The 23,992-nt window shown below is 51.3% G+C and overlaps 1 protein-coding gene across 1 annotated transcript in view; it reads right to left on the minus strand.

The window, feature by feature from the left end:
* Positions 1 to 20,177: 20,177 nt before the first annotated feature.
* The window catches only part of ANKH (ANKH inorganic pyrophosphate transport regulator), a 170,962-nt gene continuing 167,147 nt past the window's right edge, over positions 20,178 to 23,992 (minus strand). Inside the window, exons 9-12 of the mRNA XM_007954199.2 lie at positions 23,065 to 23,194; positions 21,689 to 21,812; positions 20,821 to 20,920; positions 20,178 to 20,291 (exon numbers count right to left, since the gene is read on the minus strand). Of these exons, the coding sequence (XP_007952390.1) occupies positions 20,178 to 20,291; positions 20,821 to 20,920; positions 21,689 to 21,812; positions 23,065 to 23,194 (468 nt within the window). The remainder of the gene's footprint in view (positions 20,292 to 20,820; positions 20,921 to 21,688; positions 21,813 to 23,064; positions 23,195 to 23,992) is intronic.

Consider the following 23,992-nt stretch of genomic DNA (forward strand, 5'->3'; position numbering starts at 1 on the left):
GAAAGTATTTTAAGAAGCAGAAATCCCTGGGGACTCTCACTTGTAGGTGTACAAAAATAAAATGCTCCTATTTAAGATGTGTGACTACTTAGGAAAAAAACCTCAGTGTGTGTGCAGTGAGTCTGAAATGTGTGTCAAATATATGGAGTCCTCAAATAGTAGCAAAGGTCAGGTACGATATCAAGTAATTTAAATAATCCCCAAACTGGAAGAACTGAATGGAGGAAGCAGGAAGTGATTTCAGATCAGAGTTAACAGTGCCACTTAAAAACCAAATGACAGGCGCTCATCAGCCCTCCTGGGCCTGAGTTAGGAAAGAGGGACCGTCTCTGTGAGTGGAAGGGCTTGTGGGCCTGCATCCTGCAAATTCATATTTCTCAAATCCCGTCTTCTCTTTGACAGAATTATGATACTGGATGCTTAACTGTTTGAACAGCCTCATTTGTGATCCCTTCTCGAGGTCCAGCTAGCAGGGAATCAGCTGACTGAGTTGTGCAGTGGCTTAGTGAATGTGCGAATCAAAACCAAAAGCTGATTGTTAATGTTGCCTCGTTCACTTGATAACCTGGAGTCATGGGAAGGAAAAAAAAAAATACAACTGGCCCAGCTGCCTCCCAGCCCGGCTTTCCCTGGAAGTCAGTAGCACTGTGGGTACAGGGGCTTGGCCATGACTAGGGACTGTGGGCTGCGGGGTGCCTGTGTTTGCACTCACGTGTGTGTGTGTGTCCTGTGCTGCACTGCGGGCACTTCATGGCTTCCTCAACACACGTGTGGCCCCAGCATGTGACCCAGCAATGTTCTCTTAGACCCAGAAGCCCTTCCTTTTACGGAGACAGTCCCTCTTTCCTAACTCAGGCCCAGGAGGGCTGATGAGCCCCTGCCGTTGGGTTTTTAAGTGGCACTGTTAACTCTGATCTGAAATCAGTTCCTGCTTCCTCCATTCAGTTCTTCCAGTTTGGGGATTATTTAAATTACTTGATATCTCACCTGGCCTTCGCTACACTATCTGGGGGCTCAATACGTTTGTCCTGGTTACCGACAGTGGAAGTGAGCTGTCTCATTTGACTGTATTTTTTTAATGGTGAATTACATTTTGCATAACTGGGAATGGTAGAATGGGATAGTATATATCAATAAAATATGTTGGGTGACCATCGAGTCCAGCACCGTTAACTGTACTGACAGGTAACATCGGTAAACTGTTTACTATGCCTGTCTCTGTTACTAGACTTCAGGGCCACCTGATTATGTAAATGTTAAATGCTCATTAATAGCCAGAGCCATTAATGGAGTAAAGTGTTGACTGGTGTTTTATCTCTGTTAACCATATTGATTTCTTGGGTATAAATTTGGATCAGGAATGAAGTCGCCAAAGTACGGAAAGGTAAGGCAAGGAGAATGGGAGGGACAAGGGACTTGAACTCACTCCAGTCTTGGAATTCGCCTTCCCAGGAATCCAGTGTGTGTGTGGGGTGAACTTGATTATGAACTTCCACATGGATTTTTATACTTAATTTTAGGGGCCTTCATTGATATGATTGAAAACTGCCTTGATCTGTTTTCTCATAAATGGTACTTAAAATACGGCACCTCCATTCCTTTGAGGAGTCTCTGTGGAGCAACAGTCAGTGCTCGGCTGCTAATGGAAAATCCGAGTCTGCCAGGGGACCTCAGGAGAACGGCCTGGATATCGCCTCCAGAAGGTGGGCCCGGAAAGCCTGTGGGCACAGTCCTGCCCTGGTACACCCGGGGTGGCCGTGTCAGACTCTGCTCACGGCAGCTGGTTCATGCCTTTCCAGGAACTGCCACGGTCCGTGGTCATGTTGGTCACTCCGGTCTGAGAACAAAGCTGAAGTGGATGTGTCAGCAGTCCCCTTCTGTCTCCTGCTTTTGCAACAGTGCTTGGTGTTGTACCTGTGTCTTGGTGTGTACCTGTATTGTGGGTTGGGTCATTTGGAACCTTTGCCATGCAGGTTTGTCCATCTTTCTGTGGGGACGGGCTGTGGAGGGGCAGCATGGGCGTGACATGCTGTATGAACCTGGCCTGCTCTCTCTGGCCTGGTTGCTGATGACTCCTCCATCTACACTGTCAGATGTGAGCGTTTGCTTTCCACCTGCAGATGTGACTGGGTGCCTCTCTCCTGGGGGCCCTGAGCTTCCCCATCACTTGCTGAGACCCCTGTGTGCCTTGTTAGAGGCTGAGCCGGTTCTAGGACTCTGTTAATTCCCTTTGGAAGCCCGAGTGCTAAGGGTTGTAATGATAACTAACTAAAAATAAATTCAGAAGCCTGGCGGTAGTTAAATGGGTACACTTGAGGACTTGGGTAGACTTGAGTCCAGCACCCCCGTGACAGGCCAAGGTGTCCCACCACTGACTCCGCCACCGCCCACCGTGAGCCGTGAGTCTCATCTGGGAAGGCGGTTCCATGCAGGTAGACAAGAGGACGCACGTGAAACCGGTCAGCTCAGCCTCACCCAAAAAGGGCTCGGAAAATACTAGGTGCCGAGTTTTGGGACGTGGGTCTGGATTCAGTACCAGTCACCACTCGCCAGCAAGGTGGGCTTGGGTGAGTGACTTGACCCTCTTGATGTCTGTCCATCTCACCACCAAAGGCTCTCCTGGGTGTTAGGGAGGGGCAGGCACCAAACAGGCTTAGAGGGAGGTCCCCAAAGCAGGGCTGTGGCCAGTCAATGCCCATCCTTGCTGTGTGCTGAGGATAGGCCACTGTGCATGGAGTATTCATAGGTGAGCACCCACCACTCAACTATGAATCCTTCACACTGATGGAAATACATGCAGAATTGTGGTAGTGAGAACTTGAATGTGTTGTACACTAACCAGACTTGCTGAGGGAGTTAATAAGGATGGGGAACACTGGGGGTTGAAAGGTGTTCTCGGGATGGAGATTGAAGTTTGGGCCAGCAGGGACCTGCCTGCCTGCTTGGCAAAGAGCAGCTGAGCCTCGGCATCGGGAAAATGGCTCCAGGCTTCCCGAGAACCCACTGGTTAGAGGTGGGGAGGACAGCCAGGTCAGTAGCAGGCAGCCGAGGGAGCTCACCGTGATGAAACCCAGCAACAAACTGTTTCTTCTGCTGCCCCATTTTGGGTCAGTAACCTGAAGACGTCGGGTGTAAGGACACTTCATTCCTCCCTTTCCTAAGTTACCAGCCTCCATTCAATTCTGAGGGTGGCGTTTCTGGCATTTCCCCTCCATAGTGCTGAGGAAAGCAGGGCCCAGGATGGGAGTCCTCCACAGTTCCTTGGGAATATCCTTCCATCCTTTCAATGATAAGAGAATAACCCGTTGCTATCTAGTTTGGAAACTACTTCCATAGTGGTACGGCCTTGGAAACCCAAGGAGGGGTCACTGTGAGTTGGATCCGACTCGACAGCGGTGAGTTTGGGTCCTTCTGTCCAGTCTGAATGTCACTCATGGCAACCCCGTGTGTCGCAGAGGACTGTGCCATAGGGTTCCCAGGGATGTGACCTTTCAGAAGCAGATTGCCAGGCCTTCGGAGGCATCTCTGGGCAGATTCTAACCGCCAAACTTGGGGTTAGTAACCAAGCGCTTAACTCCGAGAAGAGTATGACGAGGTTAAGTGAGAATCTCTCTCCAGTGTGTTTCACCTGCCTGCTGCCCTGGCTGAGACCCTCTGGGCACTCCTGCTGCAGTTTCTATGACGGGATTGCTACCCTCCCCTCTTGAATGTGGTCACATGAGTGGCCTAGTAAGTCTTCTGATTGTCTCGGTTGGAAGGGGTGATTCCAGGCGTCCAGCTCGAGCAGGGGCTGAGAGGCAGGCTAGATTTGGCCCTTAGGGTGGGAAAAGCCCTAGGTGACACTTATTCCCTACCGTTCCCCGAGCCCCTCTGCCTTGCAGGAGGTGACAGATACGCTGTTACAGTAACAAACTTGTTTATTAAAGTCTGTGACAATACCATTCAAATGCCTCAATGCCAAAAAGTGCCCCCAAATCAAGAATGAGAATGCAGTGTGGTGTTAGCCACTGTGGACCTATGGTACCCATGTGCTACAGCCGCTCCTCGGAAGGAAGGTTGGGCAATCTACTTCCGTAGTGATACTGTCTAGGAAACCCAAGGAGGGGTCACTATGAGTCGGGTCTGACTTGACAGCACATAACAACACCACAAGATAGGGTTTTCTTAGCTGTGGTGGCTTTGAACTACCAACCTTCGTTCAGCCTAGCAGTTGAGTACAAGCTGTACCACCCAGAGACCTTAAAACCAAACAGACTTACTGCTATCTGGTCGATTCCAACTCGGGAATTTGGGTTTCCGAGGCGGTATCTCTTTGAAAGTAGATTGCCTCGTCTTCCTTCTAGGAGTGGCTGGTGGGTTTGAACGCACCAACCTTCTGGTTAGCAGTCAAATGCCTTAGGAACTACACCACCAAAAGCCCCAGAGACCTTAGGGGAGATGAAATGCTATGAAGAACTGGTCTGCTAGAGACTGGTGGAATTCTCAAGGCTGGCCCTTAGACATCCTTCAGACAGGGACCTTACCCAGTGGCTCAACTTTCAGCCACATGATAGGCCCGTAAAGTGAAGAGTAACACAAGGGGGGGTACACACTCCTTAGAACAACCAGACACACAAGATGAAAAGGGCAGCGTTTGCCCAGGGATACAGCTCAAAAGGCAGGAAGGGATAGGAAAGAGGGATGAAGGGAAAGGGAAACAGGAAGTGGGAAGAGTGCTGTTAGACTGTGGGGATTGTAATCGATGTGAATGGAAAAGCAGGTGCTCTCTGAGCTTTCACCCAAATCACAAAAGGTTTTGGAAAAAACATTAGGAAGTGCAGACGGCTGCTGTGAGATGCCTGCACTTACACAGACCGCACGCCTCGAGGGCCAGAGAGAAGGCTGGGGGAACAGCTAGCACGCACTTGGGGATTTATGCCCTACAGATCCTCTTAAGGGATTGTCTCAAGTCAGGCAGGATTTGAATTGTGCTCCGTCTGGAGGAATAGGATGAAGTATCAGGGTTTTTTTTTTTTTTGTTTTTTGAGCTGTGTTCTGATTTGGGTGAACGCTTACAAAGCAGTTGGTTTTCCGTTCAACAGTTCACGCACATTTGGTTTTGTGACGGTGACTGCAGTCCCCATACTGTACCAGCACTCTTCCCACTTCCTGGGCTGACCATTTCATTTCCCCTCCTTTCCTGCCCCATCTTGCCTTCCCAGCTTTGTCCCTGGGCCAGTGCTGCCCTTTTGATCTCCTGGGGTTGGTTGGTCTAAGAGTGCACACCTCCCTGGTGTGATGATCGTTACCTCACAGGCCTATTATTTGGCTGTAGGTTAAGTGTGAGTTCGTTTTCAGGCATGAAGGATGTCTAAGGGCCCTGATCACGGTGGTTCCACCAGTTTCTCTGAGACCAGCAAGCCTGTTTTTTTTTTTTTTAATGTTTTTGTGTTTTGTTCCACTTTCTTTCCCCACTCGGTCCAGAACCTCATGTTGTGTGATCCCTTGTAAGTAGATCTATAGGGTTTTAAACAAATGGAAAACTTTATATAATTAACATCCTTGAATGTTTCCATTTTCCAGTTGTAAGGAGTGCTGCAGTAGTCATTCTTATTCATGACTCTGTGTGTGTATCTCTGTTAATTGAACATGTTGAAGGCACTTGAAGCGCATTTCCAATCTAACCTTCCTAAGAAACTGTGGGCCTTTCACTCACCAGCAGGTTCTGGAGAACCTGCTTCATCGCTCCTGAGAGCAGCACAGGTGGGGAGCCTGGCTGGTGAGCCTGGCTGGTGTGAGCTTGCTAATGGAGAGGCGGGGGGCTCGGGTCCACCGAGATGCACCTTGGAAGAAAGGCCTGGTGATCCAATTCTGGAAAAGCAGCACCGAACATCCTCTGGAGCACGGTTCTCTGGGTGGGACATGTGGGGTCCCCGTGAGCCACGGTCACTGGATGGCAGCTGGTTACTGCTCAACACCGGGAGTCATTTAATGTTAGATTCTGACAACTAGGCATAGAGAAAGGGGAGGAGAAGGAAGGAGGGAACGAGGGAGAAAGGATGGAGCCTCTAGTTTTAATTGGCTTTTGATTCTTGGGATGCTTGTGTGTGTGTGTGATTTGGATGAAGGTTTACAAAGCAAATTCATTTTCCATACAGCAGTTCATACACATTTTGTTTCGTGACATTGACTGCAATCCCCACAATGTAACAGCTTTCTCCCCGCTTCTCCCTGTGGTTACCTCTTCCCATGTTCTCCATTCCTGTGCATTCCTGCCCCCTGGGCTACCTCGCTATGCAAATACTGCCCTTTTGTCTCCTGTGATTGATCGTTCTATTAGAATTGTATCTGCCTGATGTGCCTGCCTGTCGTTTGCGTAGAAGCCACAGGAATGAGTTCATTTCCAGACCTGAAGGGTAGCTAGGGGCTATAGTCTTCAGAATCTCACCAGGCTCTATCAAACCAATAAACCTTATCTTTTTTATGATTTTGAACTTTGTTCCACATTGTTCTCCCACTCTATCCAGGATCTCCTGCACCGATCCTCCTCTGAGTGGTTGACAGTGGTAGCTGGGCACCATCTAGTTCTTCTGGTCTCATGGTCATACGGGTTGAGGATCACATGGTCTGCCAGTCCGTTGGACTAATTGTTTCCATGCATTGTTTTTTTTCATTCTTTGCTCTGGATGAGAGACCCATTGTTGCATACACAGATGGCTGCTTGCGTGATTTTAAGATCCCAGTTGCTACTCACCAAAGTAAGATGTAGAAAAATTTTTTTAGTGTAGTATGTTATGGCAATTGAGCTTGATGTCCCCTGCAACTATCATCCCAAGCCCACAGGTCCAACAAGTCGCTCCATTGTGATGGGTAGCTTTTCAAAAATTTTATTTTGGTGAAATGTATATGACGATTTGACAGCTGAATCGTCTTTGAGTGTATTGATTACAGTGACGTGAACTACACTCACAGTGCTGTACAACCCATTGCCTGTGTGTTTTCACCACCCCAAACAGACGCAGTAGCTCTCATTATAGATTGAACTGTGACCCCAAAATATGTATTGTAAACCCTAATCCCTAGACCTGCGGTCATAATCCTGTTTGGGAATGGGTTTTTGTTATGTTGAGATTGGAAGGAAGGTTGGGCAATCCTACTTCCATAGTGATACTGCCTCGGAAACCCAAGGAGGGGTCGCTATGAGTCGGGTTTGACTCAACGGCACATAACAACAACAACAATCAGTGTAGGGTGTGCTGTACACCAGTCACTTGTGAGATACAGAGAAGATGAGGACAGTGGAGCCAGCAGAGCTGGGGGAAGTGGACACCACCCCACATGACGGTCACCAGGCGACCCAACAGAGACTTCCCCAGAGCCAGCCGACAGACAGTTTGGCCCTTGGGCTGGCTCTCTGAATTGGGACGGGTAGCCTCCTAAACTGAGCAAATGTTTGTGGTATTTCTGTTACAGCAGCACTGGAGAAGTGAGACACTCCTGGAGCAATACCTTCCCTTCCCCTCCCCGCCCCTGGAAACCCGATTCACTGCCTGTCTCCTAGCCGTTTCCTGTGAGTGTGACTGTAAATGTGTGACCTTCTGTGTCTCGACTGCTTTCAATCAGCACCATCTCTTCAAGGTTCATCCGTGTCATAGCTTGCACCAGGATTTTGTCTTCACGGCTGAATAGTAGTCCGCTGTGTGGCTGTGAGCATTCTTTCAGGTGTTGACTGGTCATGCGTTGCCTCTTCCTGTGGATCTCTTTCCTGAGTCAAGTGCGTGTGTGAAACGTCACTTCCTGTGCCACTGCGTGAGTGCCAGTTTCCCGAGGCCCTTGGCAGCACCCAGCTCTGTCGTGCTCTTGGATCTTGGCTGAGCTGACGATAGCTGGTAGCTCAGTTTGCGTTTTGCGACTTAGTCAGGTTGAGCCTGTTTTCCTTTGTATAATCCATTTGCAGTTCATTTTCTGGAGCCATCTGCTCATGTCCTTTACCCATCTGTGCTCTTTCCTGACTAGACTGTCATTATGTGAGAATGGTATTTGCATGTGTATTTCTCAGACGAGAGATTTTCCAGGGGGTGGGAGCACTGAGAATGAAAGACTGTGAGGCCAGCAGGGGTCAGTGTTGGGCTCCTCTGGTTGTACAAAGAACTTGGAGCCCCTAGGTGCTGCAACCAGTTAAGAGCTTGGCTGTTAACTGGAAGATTGACGGTTCAAAGCCACCCAGAGGCACCTCGGAAGGCAGGCCTGGTGATCTTCTGAAAACTCTATGGAGCACACTTCTACTCTGATGCACGTGGAGTTGCCATGAGCCGGAGTCGACTGGACAGCAACTGGTAATGAGAACCCGCTCAGGCTATCACCATTCACAGAGGATAGCCTTCTTTGGGGAGGAGAAGACGAGTTGAAGATAATCCTGCAGGAAGAAGGGCTGCTGTTCAGGGAAGGAGCGAGGAAATGCCTTCATCTGTTCTCCAAGGAGGGCCTGCTCTGGACCAGGCACAGTGGCTTCAGGCTTTGGGATGCGAGGATGACCTGGCCCCAGCCCTTGTGGATCTCACGTGCATTTGTCACAGGCGATGGAGTCACAAAGCAGCAGATTGTCCTGCGTGGTTCAAGATGCACTCAGTGCTGCAACCCTCCCGTGCCTCTGGAGGGGAGTCTCCAGTGTGCAGTGTCCTTGCTGAGCACTCCTGGGTAATTACAAGATGACCTAGCCATGTCAAGTTGCCAAATGCTATTTCAATTCAGGAATTGCCTCGGGTAAGAGTCAGCTAAGACTAACTGCTGCTTGCCACGTCTGGCCCTCCAGGGTTGGAGAAGGAGGGGGGAGGCAAGACAACCAAAGGGAAGACCAAACCAGCCTCCTTTGAGTGGCCTCAGCTCCTTGAGACCCCACGTGTGCAGAGTGGAACTGCTTCATCAGGCAGTGACCTCTCGGAAGCAGATCCCCAGGCCTTCTGAGGCACCCCCAGGTGGGTTCGAACCACCAGCCTTTCAGTTAGTAGTTGAGCGCTTAACCATATGCACCACCCGGACTCCTGAGCGCGAGGCACAGGGGAGAGCTTACTCTTGATGGCTACTGTGCTAAGCCAGCCCCACACCGGGCCAGCCATGTGCGGAGCTGACTGTCTCGTGGGTCCCCACACACCTCAGCTCAGGGCCTCTCGGGAGCTGCCTCGATGTGGCTCGTGCCCTCTCTCTGGCCCACCTCCTCCTAGGAATCCAGTGATGCCACCAGCCCCTTCTGAGCTGTGTCCCCGCCACAGATAGCTCTGGTAGATAGCACCTAGGATGACGCTCGGGCCACCGCTGTTCTGAGTAGCTCAGGTTGGTTGGTCAGAAAGATCTTGTACCCTTTGTCAATCTCTGCTGTGCCCGCTTCCCTTGGGCTCCTGTCTCCACAGCCATCCACTGTCCTATCAGGTCTTGCAGGAGCCAGACTAGTCCCCCAGTTCTCAGCTCTCTGAGTGTCTGGAAGACCCTTCTGCAGGTTCGAGGTGTTGGCCACCTGACCCTTCACACCCCTCAGCAGGAGTGAGCTCGGAGCGGCTGTCTGCAGAGTCCATGTCCACTCCCACCAATTCACCTTTGTTTGAGCAGCTCCTCTAGGCCCTTGTGTCCTCATCATAGGTTGGCGATGAAAGAGTGCAGATTTTGGAATGCATCAGGAGTTAAGACACCTAGGGCTGGAGGTGGCACTGGGAGGAGTCCCTATGTGGCTGCTTCTCACTGGGCATTGGCCACGTCTTCTCTGGCTGGATTCTGGTTGTCTGCACGCAGCCCAGCCTTAGCTTGGTGCCCACCACGTATGCCTGGGGCAGGGCTTCAGCAACCCAATGCCTCGGTGAGAGGAAGGGCCAGCCTGGAAAAGAGAGGGTTCATTGGGACAGGTGTTCTAGGATCATCTGTCTGCAGTACGTGAGGAGGGCCAGCCTGGAAAAGAGAGGGTTCATTGGGACAGGTGTTCTAGGATCATCTGTCTGCAGTACGTGAGGTGGTACTAGTGGTGGGGTGGTCAGGCTGATTGTGTGAATTGTACAGCGTTCTGGGAGGTGCCATTTATATTGAAGCCCATATTGGAAGCTTCCAGGCTGAAGGTGATTGGGAGTATGGAACTAAGGGGAAGAGTGGATGTTTAAGGGAAGTGGACAAAGAGGAGAGAGGGGTGAGAGTGAGGGAAGGGAGGTGGGTGTGAGAGTTGGAGGTGGGAGTGAAAGATGGAGGTAGGTGTGAGAGGGGAGGAGGTCGAACTGATAGGGGTTAGTGGGACCCCACTATAGGAAGTCAGGGGGGTGATAACGTGATTGGTGGAAACAGGATTTCAGGAGAAAGTGGGAGAGGGTGGGGAAGAGGGTGCAGGTGAGGGCTGAAGTCCGAGGTAGGGAGGTGACTGGAGACACCGGTCTGAAGCTCAGGAACAAGTCCATGCTGGAGGGATTTTGAGATCAGGTGTATGTATTTGGATTGGAAACAATGTGGCCCAATGATGTCACCCGGCAGCATGCAGAACAGGATTCCCAGCAAAGGTGGGAGCGGGCCACCTCCTGGGCCCGGGGGTGGGACCATTTCATTCTTTTCAAAAGGAGGTGGCATTAATCCATACTGGGAACAGCTGTGGATGAGCAAAGAAATGAGGTCAGGGTGGGTGAGTAAGGCTGCTGGAGTCTAGGCCAAAGTGGCACTTAGGCAGGAGCCCGGGGACAGAGCACAGGAGGGGTGACGTTGCCAGGACTTGGGGAGACAATGCCCTTTACCCTGATCTCGCATCTGGCCTCGGGGAGGATGGGAGAGCAAAGCAAGGCCAGCCAGATTTTGTTCACACCAGAAAACCAGATGCAAGGGCTGATGGGAATTTCAGGGCTATAGTAGGATGTGGAAGGAGACTTGGAGGCACAGCAGTGAAGGACTCTGCTGCTAACTGAAAGGTTGGCAGTTCATACCCACCCAGCTGCTCTGTGGGAGAAAGATCTGGCAATCTGCTCCCATAAAGATTACAGCCTAGAAAACCCTGTTCTTGTTACCAGGTGCTGTCGAGTTGGCTCATAGCAACTCTATATGCTAAAAAAACAAAACAAAACCACCAAAATCAATGCCGTCGAGTCGTATCCACTCATAGTGACCCCTCTTTGGCTTTCTGAGGCAGTATCATCAGTACAGAAGTAGATTGCCCAGTCTTCCAAGGAGTCGCTGGTGGGTTTGAACCACCAGTCTTCTGGTTAGCAGTCAGATGCCTTAGGCATTATACCACCAGAGCTCCTGATCATATGTACAACAGAATGAACCAGTGCCACTCCTGTGCCAGCCTCACAAGCCTTGCTGTGCCTGAGCCCATCGTTGCAGCCACCGTGTCAGTCCATCTCGTCGAGGCCTTCCCCTTTTTTGTCAACCCTCCACTTTACCAAGCATGAATATCTTTCTCCAGGGAATGGTCCCTTCTGACAACATGACCAAATTAGAAACCCGGTGGGGCAGTTATACTCTGTCGTATGGGGTCACTATAAGTAAAAAATTGACTCGATGGCACCTATCAACAACTGTATAATGTGAAGTTTGGTAATAAGGATTTATTTGTGAATTATGTTTTGTTCTTTGGATTCAGGGTTTCTGAGCTAGTGTGGGACTAGCCTTATGATTCCTTTAGTTTTGCTTGGTTTCTAGTGGTTTTCCTTAACTAAGAGCTGGCTCTTAGTGTTCACAGTAGTGTTCATGGATCCATTACCTGAGGCCGTTTGAAGCCCCTTGGACATTGAGCAATGTGGCATCTCAGTCCTGCTGAACTGCTATTGACCACACTTTGCAAATCCTGACGTCCCAGTAGATTAAAACCAGGAACAATCTTGTTCTGTGGCAGAAACGGCAGATCCAGAGGGCTCAGATAGCTGGCTGGGCTAACAGCTAGTAAGCAGCAGACATGGAATGCAGGCTCACAGCTTGGGATTCTTCTTCTGTGTAAAAACCAGTGTATTCAACTATGACATTAGTACGGTGTTTACTGGGTGGTGTTTTGAGTTTTTTTGAGATGTTTGAAAGGTGGATGGTACTAACCCTGGAGCTTGTTGGAGCCAACCTTCCCTCCTCCCAGTGTTGCCTTTTTTCTTATGTGCTGTTGAGTCAGACCTGACTAATAGTGACCCCTCCTTGGGTTTCTGAGGTGGTATCTCTCAGAAGTAGATTGCCCCATCTTCCTTCTGAGGAGTGGCTGGTGGGTTTGAACCGCCAGCCTTCTGGTTAGTAGTCAAGTACCTTAGGTACTACGCCACCAGAGCTCTTGGTGTTGCCTTTAAGAGTGACAAAAAGGAATACTTCAAAGTTCCTCCATGATGTTAACCGAAAAATCCATTAGCTCTTATCTGTGAACATATCCAAATGACCACCACCAAAAACCCAACCAAACCCTCTGCCACTGAGTCACTTCCAACTCACAGGCCCCTCCCTAGAGGACAGAGCAAAACTGCCCCTATGGATTCCAGTCTGCTTCTTTATGGAAGCAGACTGCCTCATCTTTCTTCTGTAGAGTGGCTGGTGGGTTTGAACCATTGACCTTTTGGTTAACAACCAAACACTTTACTGTACCACCAGAGCTCCTTGAACTACCACCACAGGGGGAAGCATTTTGGAAGTTTGCCACCATTGTGTAAGGTATGGCTGTGGGTGGTGTGGGGTAACCTATACGTAGGCAAAGATATCTGAGTCAGGTTTTTCAACCACTGGAACCGGCTCCTGGTTGCTTGGACTTCTTGCTTGAACACCCTCAGACCTCACAAACCAAGGCCAGTATGACTAGTGGCTCTGGACCCATAGGGGGAACCTGTGGTGTAGATTTGCCCCTTGTAGTGAACCCCACAGGGACAGTAACCATGCTTGCTCAGCTCCATGGGGTCACCTGGCAGCAAGAAGTGACTGCGTCCTAACCTGAGAGGTCAAGAGGCTGGCCTTATCGCGCGTACTATGGTGGAAGCAGAGGTGACTCCTTAGACTTCAAAACCATGGTCTGCATTCGGAGGCTGTACCAGGAGGCTCAGCAGAGGGAGCAGTGAGGTAGGAGATTTTAACTAAAAGACAAGCAAGTGAAAAAGAAAACACAACCTGAAGCAAAAGAGCAGAGAATGGGAATGGCCTTATTAATTATAGGGAGGTAACCCCTGGGCAGTACAAATGGCTGCTGTCTGAAAGGGTGGAGGAAAGGCCTGGTGACCTGCTGCTGACACACCTGCCATCAAAACCTCTGGAGCCCGGTTCTGCTCTGACATACCCGGGGCCACCACGCCTCGCAGTTCACAGTAACTAGTGTCCAGGAAAACACCATGGAACCTCTCCCAAGGAGACAAAAAAAAAAATTGGAGCCCTCGTGGTTTGAGGTGCAGACATGATTTTTTAAAAGAGAGTCATGCTGCTTCTCACGGAGCTCTGGTGGCATAGTGCCTAAGGCATGTGACTGCTAACCAGAAGGCTGGCAGTTCAAACCCACCAGCCACTCCTTGGAAGAAAGGTTGGGCAATCCTACTTCCATAGAGATACTGCCTAGGAAACCCAAGGAGGGGTCTCTGTGAGTCTGAATTGATTAGACAGCAGTGAGTTTTTTTTTTTTTTTTAAACGCTTCTCCCATAAAGACAGATGAGAACAAAACTCCCGTGGGCAGGAGGCCTTGTCAGGATCTGTCCCTGTCCTACATTCCTACCACTTGTCTAACTTCGGGATTTCCTTTCTGGAAGGAATGTAGAGCTGGAGGGGCTGCTGAGTCCAGTACTGCTGAAGCTATGGGAAGTGAAAATGCATGGCTACACAGAACCAACCAGAAGACGTGGTCTGGTCAAGGAAGATGTGGAGTTTCGAGAAACTCCCCAGAGCTTAGAGGTTGTAGCTTCCAAGGCAAAGCGTGAGGTTTTATGTACATTTGAAAAAACTTACATAGTCAGGGTGATTAAGATACCCACATAACTCTCAGGTAAGGAAAGAGACTACTGGTTAGAATAAGAAAATCAAGAAACTAAAGCCAACTCGATTGTATGCCAACTGCTGGAACTTTACTTAAAGCACAGTTTGAGCGTGAATGCCACTTGACAATATATGAGCACAAATTCAGAAAAAGAAAAGTGTATACAATGTTGTAAACATTGCCAAACTCCTATCTCTCTACTGAACACAGCACATGTTTAATGCAACATGTACTTTATACTGACTTCTGCAGTCATTGTTCATCAAAGCCTGCAGCAATATTTCATTGTCACTGGTTTCAACAATATGAATTAAACCCACAGTTTTGATGAGAAACGGAAGAGCCCAGAGAGTGACAACCACAACACGTGTAATGGCTCCCAGTCGACCTCACTGTACAAAAACAATGAAGCATCTGGATCTCTGCTAAGGTTCAGACCAGCATGGAGAATGGGGTAATTGTCTACTGTAGGATCCTGTATCACAACCTCAATCCTGGGTCACACATGGAATGTGAGGACAAGGGGACGTAGAATCATGGCCTCCAGCCCACTGGAGAGATGAGCGGGGTGCGGCCGGAGAGGGGTGAGCAACTCGTGGGAGGCCCCGCTGTGGCCTCAGGCCTCCGGCCTGGAAGTGCTTTAATGAATGAGCAGAGACTTGCTGTGTGGGACAGAACGTCACATGCATTTGAGTGTCCGATTTCTGAAGTTCCAGGCTTAGTCCTTGGGACAACAGCTGGAGATCTTTGCCGTATCAATGCATCACTAAGCGAATCGAAACACAGCATTGACTTCAAGGAGCAGTGTGTTGACTTTCATGAGCCTTGGGTCGGCAGCATCCCGGACCACGAATGGGCTGCTTCACGGGGATGGGGCTGACGGTATGGGATGCTGGGTGACTGGCGTGATGTGTACCCTGACCTCTTCTGTTACAGGACGGAAGTTTGAACTTGCTTTCAGTGGAGGTTCATTCAAACTGTGGCTCCTGCATGCTCCCAGCTTCACCTCCAGGGAGCCTGTGGTCCACCTGGCTGTCGTGGCTCCAAAGGCACCATTTATCTACCGCAGAGACCATCCTCCATGCACTGAATGCCCACAGTTGCAGAGTCAACCGTAGCCACGCTCTTCCCTGCTGTCCCCACCTCCCTGCTGCTTCAGTCTTCTAAAGCAGCGACTTCTATTTCAGGCGGGAGAGAGGTTTGTAGTTCTTGTGCGCTTTTGTTTCAGTCCATGTATTGACATCAAGTCTTGTTTGAAAAGGACACTTGAAATTGCAAGACCTAAGTTAAAAAGAGCTACCATAGGAAAAACATTTTACTGGATCTGTGTGTAGCTGACAGGTGTCTACATAGAGGAAATGACTGCAAATGAACGTGAGGAGAAAATGACCACGAGGAAGAAATATTTTTGAAGAGTTGAAGACTATACTTCCCCTAGAGACACCAGGGCTGGCTAACTTGGGTTTACAACAAAGAGGCCCACCTTTGGTATTGAAACCCACTGCCATGAAGTCAGTTCTCACTCACACTGACTCTGTAGGACAGAGTAGAACTGCTCCACAGGGTATCTCTATGGAAGCAGACTGCAACATCTCTTTCCCATGGAGTGACTGGCGAGTTCGAACTGCCGGCGTCTCAGATAGCAACCAAGTGCCTGCCCCCTGCACCACCAGGGCTCTGTGCTAGCTTTGGGAACTGTAAAGGCTAATAGTTCTAACCACCTCTCATAGAGAAGAAATTAAACGTAACTTCAAAGAGCTCTCAATGGCTCCCCTTCACGTTTCCCTTTTGTGATGAGACAGGAAGCTGTATGACACTGGTTCTAACTCCTGAGTGGAGTTTGGAGTGTTTGATTACATAATGAAGTTGTTCTCCTTTTGACCATCTGCATGGTCGTTTTTGGACACTGGACCTTTAAAAAGGCAGGGAACAGGCCCTTTCTTAAAGCTTTCTTGACATCCTGTTTTCTGTGTGGTTGGATCAGCTGATGGGTTGCATGAAGGTTTGCTGGTTTGAAGGACCGAAACCGAGATTCAGAATAACCACACAGGAGCAGCACACGTGTTTACAAAACACGCTGCTCAAAACCATGCTTCTCCGTGGTTCAAATGCTTTTCACACACGTGCTGTGAGGGGGACGCTGGTGAGCGCAGCAGGGGCAGGTGTGAGGGAGCAGCCACGCGTGCGACACAGAGCCCTTGACGCTTAGTCACCGCGTCCTACCGCCTCACAGTGTCCGCTAAACAAACAGAAAGATCAGAACACTAAAGACCCTTCCTTGTCCAGTGCTTTGGCTTGATTGATGGCTTGGAGGCCTGCTGGCCGGTGAAGGAAGAGACCAGAGCCCAAGGCTGATTGGAACAGACGTGCTATCCTGCGAACTGGGCTGCTGAGAAACTCAGTGGAGAGACTTAGATCCAAGAAACTTTATCAAGGTAATGCCGTGACAGCAGAGAGATGCTTCCTGTTTTGTAAAATGTACATTCTCACTCTTCCTCCCACTTCAGGGTGAAGTAAGGAGACCACGTCCAGCCTGAAAGCTACCGAGTATGTAAACCCATGAGCTTCTGGAAGGCAAGGGTATGACAAAAGAGCATTGTATCCCTGGCACATGCGTGCGTGTACACACACACACACACACACACACAGAAAGACCACAGAAAGGGGAACAGCTTTGAGGGTGGGAGCCGTCAACTTTCGCCATTTCATACTCTAGAGAGACATTGAACAACTTTTCGGCTCTTTGGGAAATGTAAGGGTTTTATCCTAGGAGACCTGGGTGGTGCAGCTGGTTAAGTGCTCAACCAGTAGCCAAAAGGTCAGCGGGTCAGACCCACACAGGGGCGCCGTGGAACATAGGCCTGGTGGTCTGTTTCTGAACACGCACAGCCTTGAAGGCCTGAAGGGCCCAGGTCTACCCTCACACACACAAGATGGCCAGGAGTTGGAACTGACTCTACGGCAACTGGTTCGTTGGTTAACGATTATTCCGAGCGATCTGGAAAGGCTAGAGTGGGGACTAGTGAGCTTGCCCCAGCCTGGAAGTGGGGGCCCTGGCCTCACTGGGCTTCCCACCCCATGACGTCATCCTGGGACTCGGGGTGGGGGTTGGGTATAAAGTGCTCTCCCCCTGGTAATGAAGCGTCACTTGGCCCCATTCTGACATTCTAATCACCATCGTTAAGAGGTTCAGCTTCTGAGGAGACTGGCCATCCAGGGACATTTCCAAAGACAAGCCACTTGCTAAAGCTAAAAACGAGAGCCAGGAGAAGAGTAGCTGGCCCAAGCCCACCACTGGCGGCGAGGGGTGTCGGGGTTCACCCGACGGTGCAAACAAGTGGCCGTCGTGCCCACAGGGAGGAATCCTCCAAGGGTGAGGGTTCCTGCCCACATGCAAATCGTGCCACACTCCCTGTGACTGGCGGCTGGCGGGTCCTGCCTCATGGTGAACTTCCTGGGGCAGCCTTGTCTGGCTCTTGTTGGTCAGGCCTTGGGGCTCTTAGGCTTCAGCCCAGTGACACCCAGGCCTCTCTAAGCAGGGGCAGAACAATGGGAACTGGCCATTTACAGTGACCTGCCAACAGCTGCTCTGGCCTGGGCTTGCCCAGAGGGCACCCTCATCCGAAGGCCGCCTTTCCAGCTGCTGGCCTGCTTTTCTCAGCGGTACTGAAACCGCCTTCTGCCCTTGCACCCTATCAGCATGGAGCCGTCACCCCTGCTCGCCTCGTGCCCTGGCCGTGAGCATCTCGTGATGAAGCCTGCGCTGGGGGCTGTGCCTTGGTCAGCTGATCGGCAGGACTGCCCTTAACTGCTCTACAAGTCCCTGGGGAGAGCCGCCTCCCTGTCTTCCTGGGGCAGGTGCAGAGGGGACACTAGCTTTAGAATTCGAGGTCTTGGCTGGCTCGTGCTCTACGCAGCCCCAGTGCAAGGAACACGTAAGTGGGGGCTTCCGGGGGAAGGGTCTGAACAAGTCCTGCAGAATCACAGCTCTGCAGTCGTGTCTGGAGTCCGGCGCACAGCCTGTTTCCCCTGAAATCCTGGCAAGGAACGGCCTACAGACTTCTGTCATTGCAGTGTGTCTGGAGGTGCAATGCCAGGCCGAGCTACAGAACGAAGACTCCAGTCTCCCTCCTGGGTTCAGGGGAGGAATCTGCTGCCCAGTTTGCTCCTGAGTGCCCACCCACAAGCACAAAATAGACACACGTTAGAAAATACTGCTGTTTAATCTTCTACTTGTGAACTTTTAAAAAGCTAATACAGTTATATGCTTTTTTTTTGTTTAACTCACTGATTCTACCTCAAACTATGCATTGTAATTTCCAGCACTCATATACGGAGGAGAAACTGCTGGAAGCAGCTCGTGAGAACACGGGCCCAGAACAGGCACGCCCACGGTCACCAAGGCCTGGGGCCCCTGTTCTGTCTACAGCCGACACAGTAACACCACACAGCACTGACAAGGAACACCAGTCCCACCGCCCTCTACGCCAGCCGACTCGGCCCTGAAACCCAAACCAAGCCAGTTGCCGTCGGGTCAAAGCCAACCTACGGCCACACCCATTACCCACAATGAGAAACAGTCTTCCTGTAATTTCCTCTCACACAGATGACAGATGACAGGGTTTGTGACAGCTGGCAGTCAGGAACAATGTTCACTGGCACGTTTCAGCTGCAGGTAGGTCAGCACACAGGCAACCACCGTATTGTATTAGAGACGTTTTATTGAAAATGTGAAAATAGGAAATGTATTATAGCCTAAAATAAATTACATAACATATACAGTATATATTTATATCTTTAAAATATTTTTTTTTTTTTGGCCTAGGTTCTTTCAGTCTAGGAATTTTGACTAAATCAAGAATTTCATGAATGGTGTCCATAATTTTTAAAGAAAAAAACCCGCTTTCCAAAACTTAGAAAAATATACTGCACTAAGTGGATTTCCAATGCTTCATTTTCAGGGAATATCACACAGTGACTGATACCGCTTATAAAATGTCTTGCTTTATTGTGTGGCGTGAGAGGGAGGGACCGTGGCAGAGGCCGTGGCCTGTCCGCAGCGTTAGGACTAAGAGTGACGAGGCAGGAGGGAGGTTTACTTTGAGCGTTACAGCGCAGCAGCCTGGCGTTAGAATGCCGGGTTACAACCGACAGCTGCAGTTCACTTTCAAACTCAAACATCGCATTGGCACTGGAGTGTGCCGCCTCAGTCACGCTAGCGCCATCTTCAGGGGAAGTGAGTGAAAAGCCAGCCTTCGGGGAGAGGCATGCCGAGGGAGGCTGCTAGCCAGAGAGACGTGTGTGACAACTACAGAAGTTAACTTACGTATGTACACAGGGCAGGCGGGGATGGAGCCCACAGCTCACCTCCAATCTGGGGATATACAAAAGGAAACGCTGTTTGGCCATGCTGGTGGGCTAGCCCCTTGGCATCCCAGGCCTTCCTACGTGAGGTGGTCTCCGCGTGTCGGTGTGTCCTCACGGGCTCTTCCTTGCTGTGCGGGCTCCTGGCCACAGCCTGAAGCACGGCCCCCATGGTCGTGCGGCCGACAGTTGACAGCTCCGTGGTTGAAGGGGAGCAGAACAGGCCACTGGCATGGTGTCTGTTCTGCTCGGCCATGCTGCTCCCTGGTTGGCTCCTGCCCAGTCAGTTCTGACTCGTGGGGACCCCGTGGGTGCAGAGTAGAACTGCCCCGTCGGGTTTCCAAGGCTGCGACCTTCGGGGAGGTCACCAGGTCCGTCTTCTGAGGCACCCAGGATGGGTTTGAACCACCAACCTTTTGGCTAGTGATCCAGTACTCGGTCAGTTATGTCACCCAGGGCCAGCCATGTTACGCTGAGTTCCAACCTGCTTGTCCTTAAGAAAAAGGAGAAGGAACAGTCTGTGGCCTGCTGGCCTGCGGCCCGAGAGGTGCTGGCACAGCCGTGCCCTTTGGTTCTCTGTGGAGATTGTCCAGTGGAGGCGGCGGCGGCTTCCACTGAGGCAGCCGCGTCTCTCGGGGTTTCGTGAAGCAGGGGAACAAATTCAATCGTATTACTGGTTTGTTTGACAAAGCCCTTCCTCTAGGCACCCCCTCTGTGTGAGCATACCCAGTATGCTAGAGAATTTACAGGAAACCTTTCATCAAGGCCTCTTTCGTTTCCGAAAACAAAACAAAACAAAAAACCAGAAAAAAAAGGAAAGGAAGACAACAATGGGAGAAGAAATGCTGAAGTGTCGTCCTTGCTATCCCTGCAGTGAATGGCGACGAGGCGGCCTTACTCATTCTCTTCGCGCATTTCCGCAATGTCTGTCACCTCCCCGGCTGGTGGCATGTCTGTCATGGCGGAGTCTTCCCCCTCAGTGGCAGACTCGTTCTCCATCTTCTTTTTCTAGACCAAGGAAGACCCGTCACCAGAGGGCTGTGGACAGGGTCACAGCACAGCGGGACTAAGGACAGGCACAGGTCCCCTGGGTCTCAGGGGCCCTCACTGCAGACACGGGATGCCCTCACGTAGCCAACAAGTCCTGGCTGCATCTCAGACCAATCTCATGCATCAGTACTGCCGTCTGCCTGCACCATGCCCCCCACCTCCCCACCCTCCGCGTGCCCTCGGGAACCCGCCGTCACTGCTGGCAAAGCCTCCCAGGAAACGCGGCTCTGCCGAGGACACCGATCCCTGCGGCCCTTCCCGTGGGTGCTGGGTTCTCCTCTCCTCCGGTTCCTGACAGCCATCCCCAAGCCATCTCCCCTCCTCCCTGAGGCCCTCATGTCAGAATATCCCCCTCTATGTCACAGTCCCTCAGGTAGCTCCAGGCTTGCCATCTTTCTCTCCAGCCCTCTGCCTGTCCCACTTTCTGGCGAGCTCACTGCCACGTGCCCGTGCTCTCACAAATGACTTCTCAATGCCTTGATCTCACCTGTTTCCGGTAGACATAGCAGGCAGCTATGGCGACCATGGTAGACTCTCCCACAAACCCTGCAAGGAGGGAGCCCACACCCAGAGTGGCTCCGTGGACCCTGGGGAAGAGAAGGTCAGTGTGACTGGTGTGCTAGAGCCACTGCACCTCAAAGAGTCAGTGCCTCAACCTGACCCAACCCAACGACTGCTCAAAACACTGCATGGACCACACAGGGGAACGAGGGGCAGAGAAGGGTCACTCCTCCGGTTCAGGTGAGTGCTACACCACGCACGCACACACCCACGCATGCACGCCATGACCCATGGGCACCCTGAGCTCCCGGAGAGGCCTGGTCAGCCCCACCCTCCACATCTCAGCTCAGGCCTGCAGTCTCCTCGTCTGACTTCTGGTTCCTAGGACTGAAGTCTGCAGCCTACCACCTGACCCACAGATTTGGGGTTCGTCAGCCCCCAGAAGTGTGTGAGAGATGTACACTCACGTCTCATTGGTTTAGCCTCCGGAGAGCCCACACTAAGCACCCTCCCTGCTGCCTGCCCCTGCTCTGCTGGCTGACCAGGCAGAGTTCCGTTTCCTGGTGAAATTGGCTACTGCCCTCTCCCCCGGGGTGTGGGGGCTCCCTGAGGGCAGGGCCTATGTCATTCCTCCTGGAGCCTTCCCCGTTCCCCTCAGTGCGTTTGCAGAGCCCAGGACAGTGCTTGGCTCACCGTTGACGTGTATGGACCTGACCCCGGGTGTACCTGGTACCAGCAGTCAAGTGGGGCATCTATTCTGGGTTCAAGACATGATGGGGGTGTCACCCGAAAGCAGTTTACCCCCAGATAGGGTCCTGTAGGTGATAGGACCGCAGCCCCGCCTGCCGACATACCCCAGGTAGGGCAGGACCAGGAGGCTGGTGATGAGGACAATGATCCGGAGCACGGAGCTAGGGGCCAGGACGAAGGTCTTCTTCAGCGTCATCAGCCACCCGGTCAGGTGGGCCCTCACGGTCACTGTGGGAAGAGCAGACGCCTGTTGGCGATGATGTCCCAGTTCCCTCCTCGGCTTCCCGCCATCCCAGAGCCTGCAGGGTGTGGGCGGCTACGTGTGACCATGCCCTTCCCCACCGGGCAGGCTGCTCCTTTACTGGTCTTGCACCCCTAGCCCTAGGCCAGCCTTGAACTCTGGTCCTTCACTTCTGGAAGAGGAAACTAAGGCAGTGACTTGGCAGTGGTCTCTGCTGGGGGAGCCGGGACCTGAAGGCAACAGCCCAGCTTAATGGCTCCAGGGGCTTTCTCTGCAATGAATTTCTCAGTAGGGTAATTACAGGCACTTGATAGAGGATTTAAACAGGCAAAAAAGTGGGAAGAAGACCTGCTTTATACGACATCCCCTCTGTACGTTTAAAATCCCACACACAGAAGCAACCACTGTTCCCAGCTCCGAGAGCTGCATCTAGGATGGGGGTGTCACTCTGCCAGCATTCAGTGCACAAACTGTACACACATACTACACACACACTCTACAGTATACACACACGTTATACACAAACGATATACACTATACACACACTATACCCATACACTGTACACACTACAGACACACTACACACACTATACATACACACACACACAATGTAAGCAATGGTAGCCGACTCAGCAACCATTCAACTCGCTGCTTTTACTGAAGAATCGCCTCACTCGTGCAGCAGCTCCCTATCCCCATGGGACTTCCAGCTGCCTTCCACTGTGGCTCTCAGCACGTCCCTCTCTGGCCAGAGGCTGTCCAGCCTCACCTCTGCCTCCGGCTGCTGCCTTTCCCAGCAGTCCTTCCCCCTCTGTGGCCAGCTCCAGGTTGCAGCACTGAGCTCACTCTCCTTTGGACACATGGTTCTGTGAATTTCCATGCACTGCTTTGTGTAACCACCACCACAATCAGAAGTTCTACTGCCCACAGAACTCACTCCCCAGAAAACCCCTTGGAACTTTCACCCAACCCCCCCAACACACACACAAACACACACACACAACAAAAACCCCCAGCCCCTGGGCTATCTTTGACTGTGCTTACCACCCTGTACTTTAAACACACATCATGCCTGTTTGAGGCATTTTCCAAACTCTCACCCTATTCTACGTCTCCCTAACCCTTTGTGAAATTGCCCATTTTTGTTTGGGACTCAATTGCAAATGCTTCCAAAGAAGGTGGATCTGCTCAGATGTGAGGGTGACCAGGAGCTCCTCCAGCCCCCCTTCTGGGCCTTACCTGGGACTGGGAAGAAGGAGAAGATCCGCAAGGGGACCACGCAGAGCTCTGCGAAGGCAAAGTCCACACCAATGATGTCTATCAGAATTTTCTCGGAAACGTTGGGGGTCCAAAACATCACAAAGCAGAGCTGGGGAAAAGAGGTTGATTAAGGCTGGACGGAAAGGACAGCGGTGAGATGGGCTCTCCTGCTCCATGAACCCCAAGGTGGTCTTAAAGACGGCGTCTGGGCTGGCGGCTGCATGCTAGTCCCAAACTGCCCCTGGCCTGCTAACCCTCACAGAAGGCCTAGAACAAGTCTATCTGCTACATCTGCCCGGAAGGGACCCTGCCGTGGGGGGGCCGTGGCACATCCGACAGTCGACGGGTATAGGAACGGGGGGCTGGACCAGGGGAGAGGCCAGAATGCTCTGAGGAGAAGCTTAACGGGAGCAGAAAGGCTCAGTCAGTGCAGGGTGGCTCTGTTAACATCGTTTCCATGGCTTCAGTAATACAATCAAAAGTGAGCTAGAAGCATCTGGATGTATGTATAACCACAATGAATAAGTGCACATAATGAAAGAGAAAATACAGTCTTTAGCTCAATTGTAGATTGGTAAACTCCTCTGGAGTCCCTGAGCAGTGCCAGCAGTTAATGTCCTTGGCTGATAAATGAAAGGGTGCAGGTTCGAGTCCGCCCAGAGGCATCTCAGAACCAATGCCTGCTGCTCTCGTTCCAGACAATCAGCCACTGAAAACCCTGTGGGGCACAGTTCTACTCTGACGCACGTGGGGTCCACTCAGTGGCAGCTGGTCATCTGGTTTAGACATTTCAAGGTCTAGTTCAGAGAGGAAGAGAAGAGAGAACAGCAACATTAGCTGGTACTGGGGGAAGTAGATGGGCAAATGCTAACTGACTTAAGAGAGTCGAGAAAAGATCAGGTGGGAG

Source organism: Orycteropus afer, unplaced genomic scaffold (genome assembly GCF_000298275.1).
Source record: "Orycteropus afer afer isolate SDZICR_OR568_19922 unplaced genomic scaffold, OryAfe1.0 scaffold00442, whole genome shotgun sequence".
Classification (NCBI taxonomy): Eukaryota; Metazoa; Chordata; class Mammalia; order Tubulidentata; family Orycteropodidae; genus Orycteropus; species Orycteropus afer.